The sequence below is a fragment of the Carcharodon carcharias genome, chromosome 1, assembly GCF_017639515.1.
Source record: "Carcharodon carcharias isolate sCarCar2 chromosome 1, sCarCar2.pri, whole genome shotgun sequence".
NCBI classification, from domain to species: domain Eukaryota; kingdom Metazoa; phylum Chordata; class Chondrichthyes; order Lamniformes; family Lamnidae; genus Carcharodon; species Carcharodon carcharias.
In genome coordinates this window covers 221152173-221167013 of record NC_054467.1, presented here as the reverse complement: position 1 = coordinate 221167013, position 14841 = coordinate 221152173, and the positions used below count along the sequence as shown (strand labels likewise).

Here is a 14841-nt window from a genome sequence, read left to right as displayed (position 1 = left end):
TGAGATGATTGACCTCTAACAGCCGCAACCATCTTCCTTTGTGCTAGATAAGACTCCAGCCAGCGGAGAGTTTACTCCCTGATTCCCATTGACTCCAGTTTTGCTCGGGCTGCTTGATGCCACACTCGGTCAAATGCTGCCTCAGTGTCAAGGTCAGTCACTCTCACCTCGCCTCTCAAGTTCAGCTCTTTTGTCCATGTTTGAACTAAGGCTGTAATAAGGTTAGGAGCTGAGTGGGCCTTTTGGAACACAGACTGTCAGTGAGCAGGTTATTGCTAAGCAAGTGCTGCTTGATAGCACTGTCAACAACTCCTTCCATCACTTTGCTGATGATTGAGAGTAGACCGGGGTGGTAATTGGCTACCTTGGGTTTGTCCTGCTTTTTGTGTACAGGACACACCTGAGTGGTTTTCCACATTTCCGAGTAGGTGCGAGTGTTGTGGCTGTACTGGAACAGCTTGATTAAGGGTGCAGCTAGTTCTAGAGGCAAATCTTCAGTACTATTGCCAGAATGTTGTCAGGGCAGCTTCAGCCGTTTCTTGATATCACATGGAATGAATCAAATTGGCTGAGGACAGGCATCTGTGATGCTGGGGACATCGGGAGAAGCCTAGATGGATCATCCACTTGGCACTTCTGGCTGCAGGTGTGAACACCCAAGGTATCTCTCCTTATACACAAATTTCTATCTATTGTATACAGTTTTTCCATATTAGTCCTCTTGAGTGCATCATTTTACACTTCTCTGTAATGAATTCCATCTGCCATGCTTCTACCCATTTCACCATCCTATTTATGTCACCCTAAAGTCTGGAACCATCCTCATCACTATCTACTACTTTGCAAAGTTGCCCTGGTTATAAACAGAGGATTGTGTGTGAGCCTGTGGGGAGGGGGACATGATAAAGTTCAAAGTTAAAATCAAAGGTTTTATAGTGGGATGAAGTATTAGCTGATATTTTAATTTAGGCCCAGTTAGACCTATTAATTACACTTTAAACCATCACCAGCTGGCTACTTTAAACAAATTGGGCAACAGTAACGGAAATGCTTTATTTTCATTTCAATTTTTCTTAATAAAGAAGTGTTAATTTTAACTTAAGTATCCAGAAACTTGCAGTCACAACATTGGAAAATGCGAGGTAACTGAATGAAAAATGTTACATGGCACCAGGTCAGTTTACTGGAAAGACTTGCATTTATATATACCTTTCATGATCTAAGAGCACCCCAAAGCACTTTACAGCCAATGGTTTACTTTGAAAGAGTAGTCACTATTGTAATGTAGGAAACACAACAGATAATTTGTACACAGCAAGCTCCCACTAACAGCAATGAAATATTGATCAGTTAATCTATTTTTTGGGATGTTGATTGAGGAATAAGTATTGGTGAGGACACTGGGGATAATTCCCCTGTTCTTTGAAATAATGCCATTGGCTCTATTACTTTCACACTCGAGCAGAAGGCTAATTGAAATGACCATATATTTAACAATGCAGCACTCCCTCAGTTATGAACTAGAGAGGCAGTCTAGATTTTTGTGCTCCAGTCCATAGTGGGACTTGAACGCACACTTTCTGACTCAGGTGAGAGTGTTGCCACCTGAGTCACAAATAGCCTAATGATGCCTGGCTGGTTTGCATTCAGTGTTATATTCTAGGATTATCCCGCACATTTATGTTGGAAACTGGTTATCAGAAAATATTTAGATCTCCAGCCTTTTGGTTCATTGACTCAAGGAGAAACAAGACTTCGCTATAATGAAGAAACCATATTGCACCTGAAACATTAACTCTGTTTCTCTCTCCACAGATGTTGCCAGACTGGCTAAGTTTTCCCAGCACTTCGTTTTTATTTCAGATCTCCAGCATCTGCTGTATTTTGCTTTTAATTTGTAGCGTTCTGCTCCAAACAAAATTGTTTGACGTTGTCTAGAATTTACACCTTGTCATGAATTTACAATTACAACTATGCATTTATAAATGTTTCAGGGTATGTAATTTCAGAAGATAAACTGCATACAGTCATTAATTTCATGTATACTTTTTACCTGTGACTAGGAAACATAACTCATTCCAGGTAAAATTTGTAAACATTTGAATGGGCTGCTGTTGCCAAATTGTTGAAGTATGAAATGAAAGTGACCTATGTTTGCTCCCAGTCCAACAACACCTTGGCCAGAATTGTCCAGCCCCTCACGCCGGTGGGACCTTTTCGTCCTGCCGATGTGAATGGAGATTTCAATGGCTTGTTGGCCTCATCACGGGGGGGCTGGAAAATTCTGGCCCTTGATTTTAAAATCCTCATCTTTGTGTTCAAATCCCTCCATTGCCCCTTCCTATATCTCTTAACATTTTCCAGTCCTACCATCCTCTGCAACCTTGGTAGTTCTCCAATTTTGGCCTCTCTGCCTTCGTTGTTTTACTAATGCTAGTTGTATCTTCAGCTATCTGAGCCATTAGCCTGGGAATTTGCACCCCCCCCCCCACAACCACCAAATTTCTCCACTTCTCTATCTCTTTCCTCTAATTCTACCCTACCTCTTCAAACAAGCTCTTCATCATATGCCCTATACCTTTTTACCTAGTTTAACATCAGAATTTGTCTGAACTCTCCTCTGAAGTGAGTGGGAGATTTTACCAAGTTAAAAGGTTCTATATAAATGCATTTTGTTGTTGCAGTTTCTTGCCAGAGGAGGTGGGGAAATTGGAACTAATCACTTATTTCCGTACTGATGAAACTATTAGTGAGGGATTTATGGGTCAAATGAACCAGTGGTATTGTTTGTAGGATAAAAAAAATTTTGAATCTCTACCAAAATGGATTGTTTTAGTTGTGCTGAGTGCTGGATAAGTGTGGCAGTAGACTGCACTGATGACAGTCATGAATTAAGTCGCCTCCTGACTCTCCAAAGCCTGTCCATCATCTACAAGGCACTAGTCAGGAGTGTGATGGAATATACTTCACTTGCCTGGGTAAGAGCGGCTGCAACAATACTCGAGCATGACGCCTCTCGCCTTTGAATCACAAGCTCCGGGTTCAAGTCCCATTCCAGGTCTTGGGTACAGAAATTAAGGTTGACACTCCAGAACAGCGCTGTTGCAGGTGCCTGCTCAAGTGGATGTAAAAGATTGTATGGCACTATTTTGCAGAAGAACAGGGGAGTTATGACTGGAGTCCTGGCCAATATTTGCCCCTCAATCAACATCATAAAAACAGATTACCTGGTCATTGTCACATTGCTGGAAGTTTGCTGTATACATATTGGCTGCCTTGTTTTCCCACATTACAGCAGTGACAACACTTCAAAAAGTACTTAACGTTTCCAAACACTTTGCAACCAGTTAAGTGTCAATATGTACTGCAGCATCTCACAAAGGCTCCTTCAACAGCCCCTTTCAAACTGAAAGACAAAGGTAGCAGATGCAAAGGAACACCTGCAAGTTCCCTCCAAGTCATTTAACACCCTGACTTGATACTATATTGCCATTATTTCACTCTCACTGGGTCAAAATCCTAGAACTTAAAGCTGCAGGTGCACCTACATCAGTTCAAGAAAGTGGTTCAGAATCACCTCAAGGGCAAATAGGGGATGAGCAATGAATTAAATAAAAGCAAAACCCTGCAGATGCTAGAAATCTGAAATAAAAACAAAATGCTGGAAAAACTCAGGTCTAATAGCATCTGTGGAGAAAGAAACAGAGTTGACGTTTCGAATCTGTATGACCCTTCTTCAGAGCTGGGCAAGCAATGAGCAATAAATGCTGGCCATGCCAGCATTTGTTTGCATCCAGAGATCAAATTGAAAAAAAAAATAAGGCTTTGATAGGGTCGACACTGTTCCTGCTTGTGGGGAAGAGCAAAATTAGAGGCCATCAATATAAGCTAATCACCATTTAATCAAATCAGAAATTCAGAACAAACTTCTTTACACAGAGTGGTAAGAATATGGAATTCGCTACCACAGGGAGTGATGGAGGCACATTATGTAAATGTATTTAAAGGAAACCAAAAATGCATTTAAAAGAAAAGGGAATAGAGGATTATACTGATAATTGGATCATAGGAGGGTTGAGTGGATTCGAATCTAGTCCCAAGGTTATGAACATTTATTTCTGGCTGTCATGGAAAAATAAATTTTTGGGGGTGCTTTTTTCAATTAATGCGGTTTTTGTCCAGTGCTTTTACTTTAAGCAGGCTGTAGCATTCAAATTGGGTAAATATAAGTAACACTAGGCTATTTTTCACAAGTGAGTAAAACATTTGAAAGTTTAAATTGCAAAATATATAACACAACAACAACTTTTGTATAGTACCTTTAACACAAAACATCCTAAGATGCTTCATGGCAGTATTGTCATATAAAATTTGACAAAAAGGCTTGGCCTAAAAGGCAGGCTTTAAGCAACGTCTTAATAGAGGACAGACTTGCGAAACACCTAGACTGCTATTGCCATCCACTGTTAATGGTATAACCTGGGGCGAAAGGCACAAATATGTGCTGGGTCCTGTGCACATTATTTTGTATTTTTCAGATATTTTGATTTATAGTGACAAAAGTAAATTGTGTATGAGGATGCTCCTCATTTTTCTTTGCTACTATTTTATTCAGATCAATGTTCCTATTTAATCTTACAGTTCAATGGGGAGAATACAACGTGGGCAATACATTTCCTCCAATGGTTTATCATCGCAAGCCACACAGTGCCTTCTGACATCCACCAATTTCATTCCCTCCCTGGTTTCTCACTCAAGAATGAAACTGCAGTTTTGGTGCACTCAACCCAGACAACTTACTTCTATCTCATGCCCATGAAAGCTGAAACCCTCACCCATGTTGTTATCTCCACAGAAGTTTTTCCTGACGCTCACCTCACCTTCACTGAACAAACTCCAAGTCATCCAAAACTCCATCATTATATTCCTACTAAGTCCCATTCTCCCATCTATTCTTGTCAGTTTTCACTGGGTTCCCCATTACCAAGCTTAAAGGTTTCAAAACTCAATGCAGTTTACAAATCTTTCCCTTACCTTCCTTCATTCCTGATTACAACTTGCTCCAGTTTTCACTGACTGAAAAGCACTCAATCAAATTAACACAAGCAAGAATTACAATAATTGAAACATTAAAGGCATGAAAGAGACAGAACCAGATAGTTTCCATCTGTGGGATTTAAAATAAATAGTTGGGAACATTGCAGATGCCCTACGTCTAATGAATATTCCAAAGTTTTCATGATCCAGAAACCAATTGCAAAATTGTACGTGTTGCTCCGATATTTAAGGAGCAGGTGTGAGAGAAACCAGGAAATTAAAGCCAGTTATCCTAACCTTTGTTTTCAGGAAATTACTAGAGTCTATAATTCAGGTTAGGGTGACTGAACACCTTGAAAATTTTCAACTGAACAGAGAGCCAGCATGAATTTGTAAAGGAAAGGTTATGATTCCATAAAAAGAACTAAATAAATATAAGTTGTTACGCCTAACAAACTTGATTGAATTTTTTGAAGAGGTGACTAAAGTAGTGGACAGGGAAATCCCTATGGATGTTATTTGCATGGACCTCCAAGAAGATATTTGATAAAAGTCCCTCAGTCAGGCAATCTCTCTCTCTCTCTCTCTCTTCCCCCCCCCACCCCCAGACTCTCCTCCACCACCAGTGTTCGGGCCTCAGGCTGAAGGAAGCCATTCACCTTCACACTGTTTGCTGCTCCTCCAATCACAGATTGTTTTTCTCTTGCATTTGCTGCCGAAAGGGCTGTGATTGGAGGAGCAGCTCCTTGCAAACCTTTCATTTGCCTGTATCACCTGTATTTTGAACAATGACTCGGTGGGCCGGATAGAGAGGCATGGCGAGCCGGATTATGATCCGTGAGCTGTTGGACAACCCTGGAGAACAAAACAAAAACAAAAATACCTGCAAAAACTCAGCAGGTCTAGCAGCAATAGACCTGAAGATTGGGAGCAGTTTAAAATTCAGCAAAGGAGGGCCAAGGGATTGATTAAGCAGGGGAAAATAGAGTACGAGAGTAAGCTTGCGGGGAACATTAAAAATTGACTGTAAAAGTTTCTATAGGTACGTGAAGAGAAAAAGATTGGTGAAGACAAATGTAGGTCCCTTACAGTCAGAAACAGGGGAACTTATAATGGGGAACAAAGAAATGGCTGACCAACTAAATGCATACTTTGGTTCTGTCTTCACAAAGGAGGACACACATAACATACCAGAAATGTTGGGGAGCAAAGGGTTTAGTGGGAGGGAGTAACTGAAAAAAATCAGTATTGGTAGGGAAATGGTGTTAGAGAAATTGATGGGATTGAAGGCAGATAAATCCCCAGGGCCTGATGACCTACATTCCAGAGTACTTAAGGAAGTGGCCCTAGAAATAGTGGATGCATTGGCGGTCATCTTCTGAGATTCTATAGACCCTAGAACAGTTCCTACAGACTGGAGTGTAGCTAATGTAACCCCACTATTTAAAAAGGGATGTAGAGAGTAAACAGTGAATAATGATAGACCAGTCAGCCTGACTTCGATAGTGGGGAGAATTCTAGAGTCCATTATAAAAGATTTAATAGCTGAGCACTTGGAAAACAGTGGCAGAATCGGACAGAGTCAGCATGGATCTACGAAAGGGCAATCATGCTTGACAACTCTACTGGAATTTTTTGAGAATGTAACTAGTAAAGTTGATGAAGGGGAGCCAGTGGATGTGGTTTATTTGGACTTTCAGAAGGCTTTTGACAAAGTCCCACATAAGAAATTAAAGCGCATGGGATTGGGGGTAGTGTATTGAGATGGATAGAAAACTGATTGGCAGACAGGGAACAAAGAATAGGAATAAATGGGTCTTTTTCCGAATGGCAGGCAGTGACTAGTGGGGTAGTGCAGGATTGGTGCTGGGACCCTAGCTATTCACAATATATATTGATTTAGATGAGGGAACTAAAGGTAATATCTCCAAATTTGCAGATGACACAAAACTGGGTGGGAGGGTGAGCTATGAGGAGGATGCAGAGATGCTTCAGTGTGATTTGGACAAGTTGAGTGAGTGGGCAAATGCATGGCAGATGCAGTATAGCGTAGATAAACGTGAGGTTATCCACTTTGGTTGCAAAAACAGGAAGGTAGATTATTATCTGAGTGGCTATAAATTGAGAGAGGGGAATGTACAACGAGACCTGGATGTCTTTGTACACCAGTCGCTGAAGTTAAGCATGCAGGTGCAGCAGGCGATAAAGAAGGCAAATGATATGTTGGCCTTCATTGTGAGAGGATTCAAATACAGGAGCAGGGATGTCTTGCTGCAATTATACAGGGCTTTGGTGAAATATTGTGTGCAGCTTTGGTCTCCTTGTCTGAGGAAGGATGTTTTTGCTATAGAGGGAGTGCAGCGAAGGTTTACCAGACTGATTCCTGGGACGATGGGACTGACATATGAGGAGAGATTGAGTCGGTTAGGATTATGTTTACTGGAGTTCAGAAGAATGAGGGGGGGATCTCAGAGAAACCTATAAAATTCTAACAGAACGAGACAGGGTGGATGCAGGAAGGATGTTCCCAATGGTGTCACAGTGTGTCAGTATGGGGTAGACCATTTAGGACTGAAATGAGGAGAAATTTCTTCACCCACAGAGTGGTGAGCCGGTGGAATTAGCTACTACAGAAAGTAGTTGAGGCCAAAACATTGTATGTTTTCAAGACGGAGTTAGATATAGCTCTTGGGGCGAAAGGAATCAAAGGGTATGGGGCGAAAGCTGGCGCAGGCTGTTGAGTTAGATGATCAGCCATGATCGTAATGAATGGCGGAGAAGGCTTGAAGGTGACCTACTCCTGTTCCTGTTTTCTATGTTTCTATGTATAACTAATAAATTTGCACTACTCCAATTGTAGATGTGATCATTAAAAAATTTTATATGTATTCATTTGTAGAAATTTCCTAGATAAGAATGGCCCTCGTCCTCAATTAAGAACAGAGCTGAGAATATTAAAGATAACAAAAATTGAATGATTAAATCTTTCAAGTTACTGATTTATAAATGAATTGTAGGCTCCTGCTTGTATGAAAGTACATTCTATGATGAAACAAAACATTATCTATTTTTTTTTATGAACAAATGTAGCAAGTTAATCAACATTGGAAATTCAGGTTAATGCCTTCTCTGTGACCCTCATCAGCTGCTGACACTTCAGTTCTCCATCTCACTCCTGACTTCTCTGTCCTTGGCCTCCCACACTATTCCAGTGAAGCTCCAGGAACAGCATTATCTTTGTACTAGGCACTTTACTGCCTTCCGACCTGAACAAGTTTAGAACTTAATGAATGCTCTCATTTTCTCTCAGACAACAGATGCTAGGAATGGCTGCACCAGAGTCACTGGGAGTGAAGGAGATGTGCACTGATGGTTGGCATGCAGAGTCTGCATTGAAACGTGACATTTTCGGGTCATGGCATCCCTCTTCGCTTTGCAAGACTTTCTATTCTTCCCCCATAACTTTCCCACTCTGCTGTACTATTCGCACCTTCAGGTGTATCTTTATATATACTTGACTAATCATCATCGCCTCGATGGCTTGCACCATCATCCCTTTTGTCATATACTTTTTCCCTACATCATGATGTGGAATATTTTGAGCACTTCAGAGTTACTCTTTTTAATGCTAATTCCCCATTAAGTTTAACTGATAAAAGCAAAACTCCCGGTGATAACAAGTCATGTAGACCAGGAAGAATTTGATATCTGATCCTTTGAATTAACTGCTTTAGCGAGGATACCAGTAAGTTATTTAATACTTATTATCTTCCAAATTAGGAAAAATTATCCTGAGTTTCTTCCTAATTGCTGTTCAATGAATTTATGTTGGAAAGTAGAGCTGTCTGAATGTTAGGTGGTAACAGGATTAACCTTTACTATGAAACATTCAGTAGTCAAATAATCTCTTGACCCTTACTGCCATGGCTTGTAAATCTATAATGGCTACTTGGATGATTTGCTGGGAGGTTGAGGAATTGTATTCCAATAAAAATCAATCTTCAGAGGAGAAGAAAAGGAATTAAAATCCAGAAGGACGTTCCCAGAAACTCAGTTGCAGATATCATAGACAACTTTGTAAATCAAAATAATTATAAACAATTGCAATGCTTTAAATTATTTTTTAAAGGAAACTGCGAATAATGAGTTGTGTATTACATGTTCTGCCTGTGCTTTATTTTTAAGGTTGCTCTAAGGAACTCTTCAAAGCTACTTTGCTTCTGCTGAAGTTCTGGCTACAGCTGAGACATCAGGTGGTGTGCCTTTTAATATACGGGGGCATTTGTTGCAAGAAAACCTGTTTCTTGACTCTGGAAGGATCTGGTTCTTGACTCTGGAAGGCCCTTTTAACACAAAGATTGTGCTATTGAGGGGGTGAAACTGATATAAAATCAGCAACATGTCCATCACCAATACCCCAACCAGTAATGATGCATGCCTGAGCATTGTGCATAGCTTGATGTGTCATCGACAAGGTGGAGAAAGTGAAACTTTTGCTAAAAGAGCTATTGAAAGCTTGGTGAAAAAGCTGAAAGAGAAAAAGGACGAGCTTGATTCATTAATCACAGCTATAACAACAAATGGAGCTCACCCCAGCAAGTGTGTCACAATACAGAGAACACTAGATGGTAGACTGCAGGTAAGTGTCAAGTGGGAAACTGATTTAAAAATAACAACGTGCACTTGTGCAGCAACTTTTAACATTAAAAAAATCCAAGGAAGCCTCACAGGAACGTAATAAAACATTAAGATTACAGACCAAGCAGCTAAAGTTATTGGTTCATGATATTGGGGAGTAATTACCATATAATGGTAATGTCACCGTTTGAGTAATCCAGAAACTCTGGGACCATGAGTTCAAATCCCACCACGGCAGCTGGTGGAATTTGAATTCAATTAATAAATCTGGAATATAAAGCTAGTCTCATTAATGATGACCATGAGAACTATGTTTGATTGTTACAATAATCCATCTGGTTCACTAATGTCCTTTAGGGAAGGAAATCTGCCATCTTTAATCTGTCTGGCCTACGTGACTCCAGACCCACAGTAAAATGGTTGAATCTTAACTGTTGTCTGACATGCTGAGCAAAACCAACTCAGTTCAAGGGCAATTAGTGATGGGTAACAAATGCTGGCATTGCCAGCGACACCCACATCCCAGCAAAGATCCACCTTGAACTCCCAACTGGATGAAATTCCTTAATTTCTGCCAAATGTGTGTTGTTCATCTCTGGGTGTGAACTGTGGAGAAAATCCTTTTTTTCTTGGTTTTTGTTTAACTCTTCAGATCTCATTTGTTTTCTTCTTAAAGTATTTCTATTTTAGGTGCTTATTTCATCAGTTCTGTTTTGATTCAGTTTCTTTATTGAAGCAGATCTTACCTTGGATTCTGCTGAAAGATTGGTGGTCTTATTTCCTTCCAAAGAGGCTGGTTGAAAGAGATAAGGTGCATAGACTTTTAAACAAGACTGAATGATCTAATGTGCTGGAGAGGAACAGGAATGAAGAAAAGAGACCAAATGATTGATTATGTTTAGAATGTTTATCCATGCTAAGTTAGCAGAAAAGTTATTGGGTTTAAAAAAAATCCCACATTCCTTGCTTCCCCACCACTGCCACTTTTGAACAGTTCTGCTGAGGTTCAATATTTTGAATCTGAAGCTCACCATAGCAGCTCACCTGGCATGAGGTGTTGGGCTCTGCCAAAAGCAGCTCTGTAGAATTGCTAGTGGGTGGTATATTTCTAGTTACAGATGTAACAATTCTGAAGTCAATACCTGCCAAGTAGGAATGCTCTCACTTTCTCACATTACCCATATCCCACAATTCAGTTTTGCACACTCGCTTTATCTGTTTCATGGTATCTAATCGCCTGCTCTCATTCACACTATTTATTGTGCTTCCTAATTTAGTGGCAGTTGGAAACTTGAATATACAATTCTGAAGGCCTTGTCATTCATATGTATGGTGAAAACTGAGGGTGTAGCACGGAGCCCTGTGGAACAACACTTGCTGGGAACAGTGCTTTTCACATTCCAGTGATCAGAAAGTACTCCCTTTTACCCAAATCTCTGTCTCCTGCCTTCTTACCAATTTCCAATCCATTTCACAAGGTAGCCTTAGTTCCATGTGCTTACATTTTTGCTACTAATTTCTTGGTCTGAAACCATACTAAATCCTTCTGGAATTCAATATAAAGAACATCAAAGCATTTAATTAGATTAGTCGGACATAACAGATATATGCTCACTCTGATCAACTCAACTTTTCCAGACCTTAGTCACTCCGTCTCCAGTGACAGATTCCACTAACTTCTCTGCGTGTCATTTGAGAAAAAAAATAAATACTTATTCCTATAAAAGTATATAATTTTAATAGGGATTAGACATTTTATTAGTATAATTTTTGTGTGATGTGGTAATGTCTTGTTATTTGTAGACCAAAGCAATGATAAAGGGTTTGATTGATTGAATGTGTTTCAAGATCATATGATTTAGCATTTAAGGTATTGCCAAAGTTTGAAAAGGAGATGAAATAATTTGCTATCTTGTTTACTTCAAACACATTGTGAGGCAGGAAGATAATATTACATCATGTAAAATATGATGGGGATCAGACAATTATTTCAAGTTTAGGACCTGAACGGAATCTGTTTTTTTCCTTGTTCTGCCTTATTAAGCACACCCATAATTTGATTTATTCAAAAAGTCAAACTCTTAGCTGTTTTAAGATTGTTTTTAAGAAGTGATTCTTAGCTGACCTGTGAAGATCAGTGAATGCTAACAATAGCTGGAAGAGTGGTATTTAGTGTGAACTCTTAAAGCTTTTCAAGCAGTTGCTCAATCTTCCAATTGTTTGAATACGTTAATTTATGGATGACTTACATCAAGGCAAAACCCAGTAACAGTATACATAATTTAACCTTTGAGATTTTAATTAGAGAAACAGTTGGTAAAATACTAAGTGAAATAATTAAGCCAGCTTGTTGTTAGAAAAATATACTTTTTGTTTTTTATTATTCGTTCGTGGGATGTGGACATTTGCTGCCCATCCCTAATTGCCCTTGTTCAGATGGTATTTAAGTGTCATCCACATTGCTGTGGGTCTGGAATCGCATGTAGGCCAGACTAGGTAAGGATGGCAGATTTCCTTTCCTAAAGGACATCAGTGAACCAGATGGGTTTTTACAACAAGTGGCAATGGTTTCATGGTCATCACCAGACTTTTAATTCTAGATTTTTACTGAATTCAAATTTCATGGATCCCCAGAGCATTACCCTGGGTCTTGGGAATACTAGTCCAGTGACAATACCACTATGCCACCATTTGCCCTGTTTTACTATGGGAGGTGCAAGGCCTGTTGATAATGTTTTAATATCATTATGTAATTCACCTGTGCAGAACAATTTTTCGTGTTGAATTAAATTCTTAAATATTTTTAGCCACTAATATAATTAAGTTTGTATTTTATTCTCGGTGCTATTTTCCCTTGGTAAGAAATGGGTTCTAAATTAATCTTTATTTAAAATTCATTTAAATGTATTACATTCTGTAACATTTTGTTTTATTAAATTTAAGATTAGTGATGGGTCAAATATGTATCATTGTCAGTGAATATTGCCTCAAATTTGGAAGCTCTTGACCTCCGAGTTCCCATAAGATGTGAGGACTGACCTGTGAGAAATTGGAAGTATGTCACAGTGTTGCATATATTTTGTGTACAATGTGCACCATTTTATCTGGTGTCACTAGCTCTGGATCTAGATGTTGAATACTCTTGATCATTTTGGGGTAAAAAAAGAACAGAATTCTGTACAAAACAATTTGCGTATTGTCAGCTGCCAGTAATTGAAGTGCATTAGGGTTCCTTCTGCAGTACAAAGTGAAGGCATACTGTGGTGGATGAGTTCAGATAAAGGTAAATTTATAAGTCCAAAGAGAAAAATTAGGGTTGTTGAGCAAAGCGGCAATTTGGATTAAATCAAGTAGGTTGAGTCAGGGACAGAGTTTAATAATAGTAATAGAGCATTAGCAGCTAAGGCCACATCAGGGAGAAAAACTTAAATTGAAGGCACTGTATCTGAATGCATAAAGCATTTTTAACAAGACAGATGAATTAGTGGCATAAAGGGATATGAACATATGAATTAGGAACAGGAATACGCCACTTGGCCCTTTGAGCCTGCTCCGCCATTCAATAAGATCAAATGCTTGTTGATTTGATTTTAACCTCAACTCCACATTCCTACCTAGCCTCGATAACCTTTCACCCCCTTGCTTATCAAGAATCTATCTACCTCTGCCTTAAAAGTACTCAAAGGCTCTGCTTCCACCACCTTTTGAGGAAGAGCTTTCCAAAGACTCATACCCTCTGAGAGAAAAAAAGTTCTCCTAATCTCTGTCTTAAATGGCTGACCCCTTATTAAAGCGTGACTACTAGTTCTAGATTCTCCCTCAAGACGAAACATCCTTTTCACATCCACCTGTCAAGACCCCTGAGGATCTTGTATGTTTTAATCAAGTCATCTCTTACTCCTCTAAACTCAAGCGGATACAAGCCTAGCCTGTCCAACCTTTCCTTATAAGACAACGCCTCATCCTGCGTATTAGTCCAGTAAACCTTCTCTGAACTGCTTCTAACGCATTTACATTCTTCCTTAAATAAGGAGACCAACACCGTACATGCTGCTCCAGGTGTGGTCTCAACTATGCCCTGTACGACTGAAGTTTAGCCTCCCTACTTTTGTATTCAACTCCCTTTGCAATAAGCAATAACATTCCATTAGCCTTGCTAATTACTTGCTGTACCTGCATACTAACCTTTTGCGATTCATGCAATAGGGCACCCACATCCCTCTGCAACCTCCCACCATTTAGATAATATGCTGCTTTTTTATTCTTCCTGCCAAAATGGACAGTTTTGCATTTGACCACATTGTACTCCATTTGCCAGATCTTTACCCATTCACTTAACCTATCAATATTCCCTTGTAACCTCCTTACGTCCTCTTCGCAACTTACTTTCCTGCTTATCTTTGTGTCGTCACAAATTTATCAACCATACCTTTGGTCCCTTCATCCAAGTCATTTATATAAATTGTTGAGTTGAGGCTCTAGCACTGATCCCTGTGGCACACCACTCGTTACATCTTGCCAACCAAAAAATGGCCCATTTATGCCTACTCTGTTTCCTGTTAGATAGCCAATCTTCATTCCATGGCAATATGTTACCCCTTACACCATGAGCTTTTATTTTCCACAATAACCTTTTGATGTGGCATGTTATCAAATGCCTTCTGGAAATCTACAGTATAGTACATCCACCCCTTCATCCACAGCACATGTTATTTCTTCAAAGAACTCCAATAAATTAGTTAAATATGATTTCTCTTTCATAAAGCCATGTTGTCTCTGCCTTGAATTTATCCAGTGCCCTGCTATAACATCTTTAATAATAGCTTATTATGTTTTCCCTATGACCGACGTTAAGCTAACTGGTCTGTAGTGTTTCCTGCTTTCTGTCTCCCTCCCTTTTTAATAAGTTACATTCGCCAGTTTCCAATCTAATGGAACCTTCCCTGAATCTAGGGAATTTTGGAAAATTAAAATCAATGCATCAACTATCTTACTATTTACCACCCTTTGATGAAGCCCATCAGGATTGGGTGGGTACTTGTCAGTCCGTAGCTCCAACAATTTGCACAATACCACTTCCCTGGTGATTGTGATTTTCTTGAGTTCCTCCCTCCTTTCCATTCCCTGATTTTCAGCTATTTCTGCGATGTTACTTGTCTCCTCTAT

General features: G+C 39.6%; 1 protein-coding gene across 5 annotated transcripts in view; it reads left to right on the top strand.

Moving 5' to 3' along the window:
* The window catches only part of LOC121280363 (mothers against decapentaplegic homolog 4), an 89563-nt gene that overhangs the window by 21871 nt on the left and 52851 nt on the right, over positions 1-14841 (top strand). For all 5 annotated transcript variants that reach the window (XM_041192313.1, XM_041192288.1, XM_041192298.1 and 2 more), the window contains one exon: positions 9223-9676. In XM_041192313.1, coding sequence (XP_041048247.1) covers positions 9437-9676 — 240 coding nt within the window. In that variant the 5' untranslated portion in view covers positions 9223-9436. The remainder of the gene's footprint in view (positions 1-9222; positions 9677-14841) is intronic.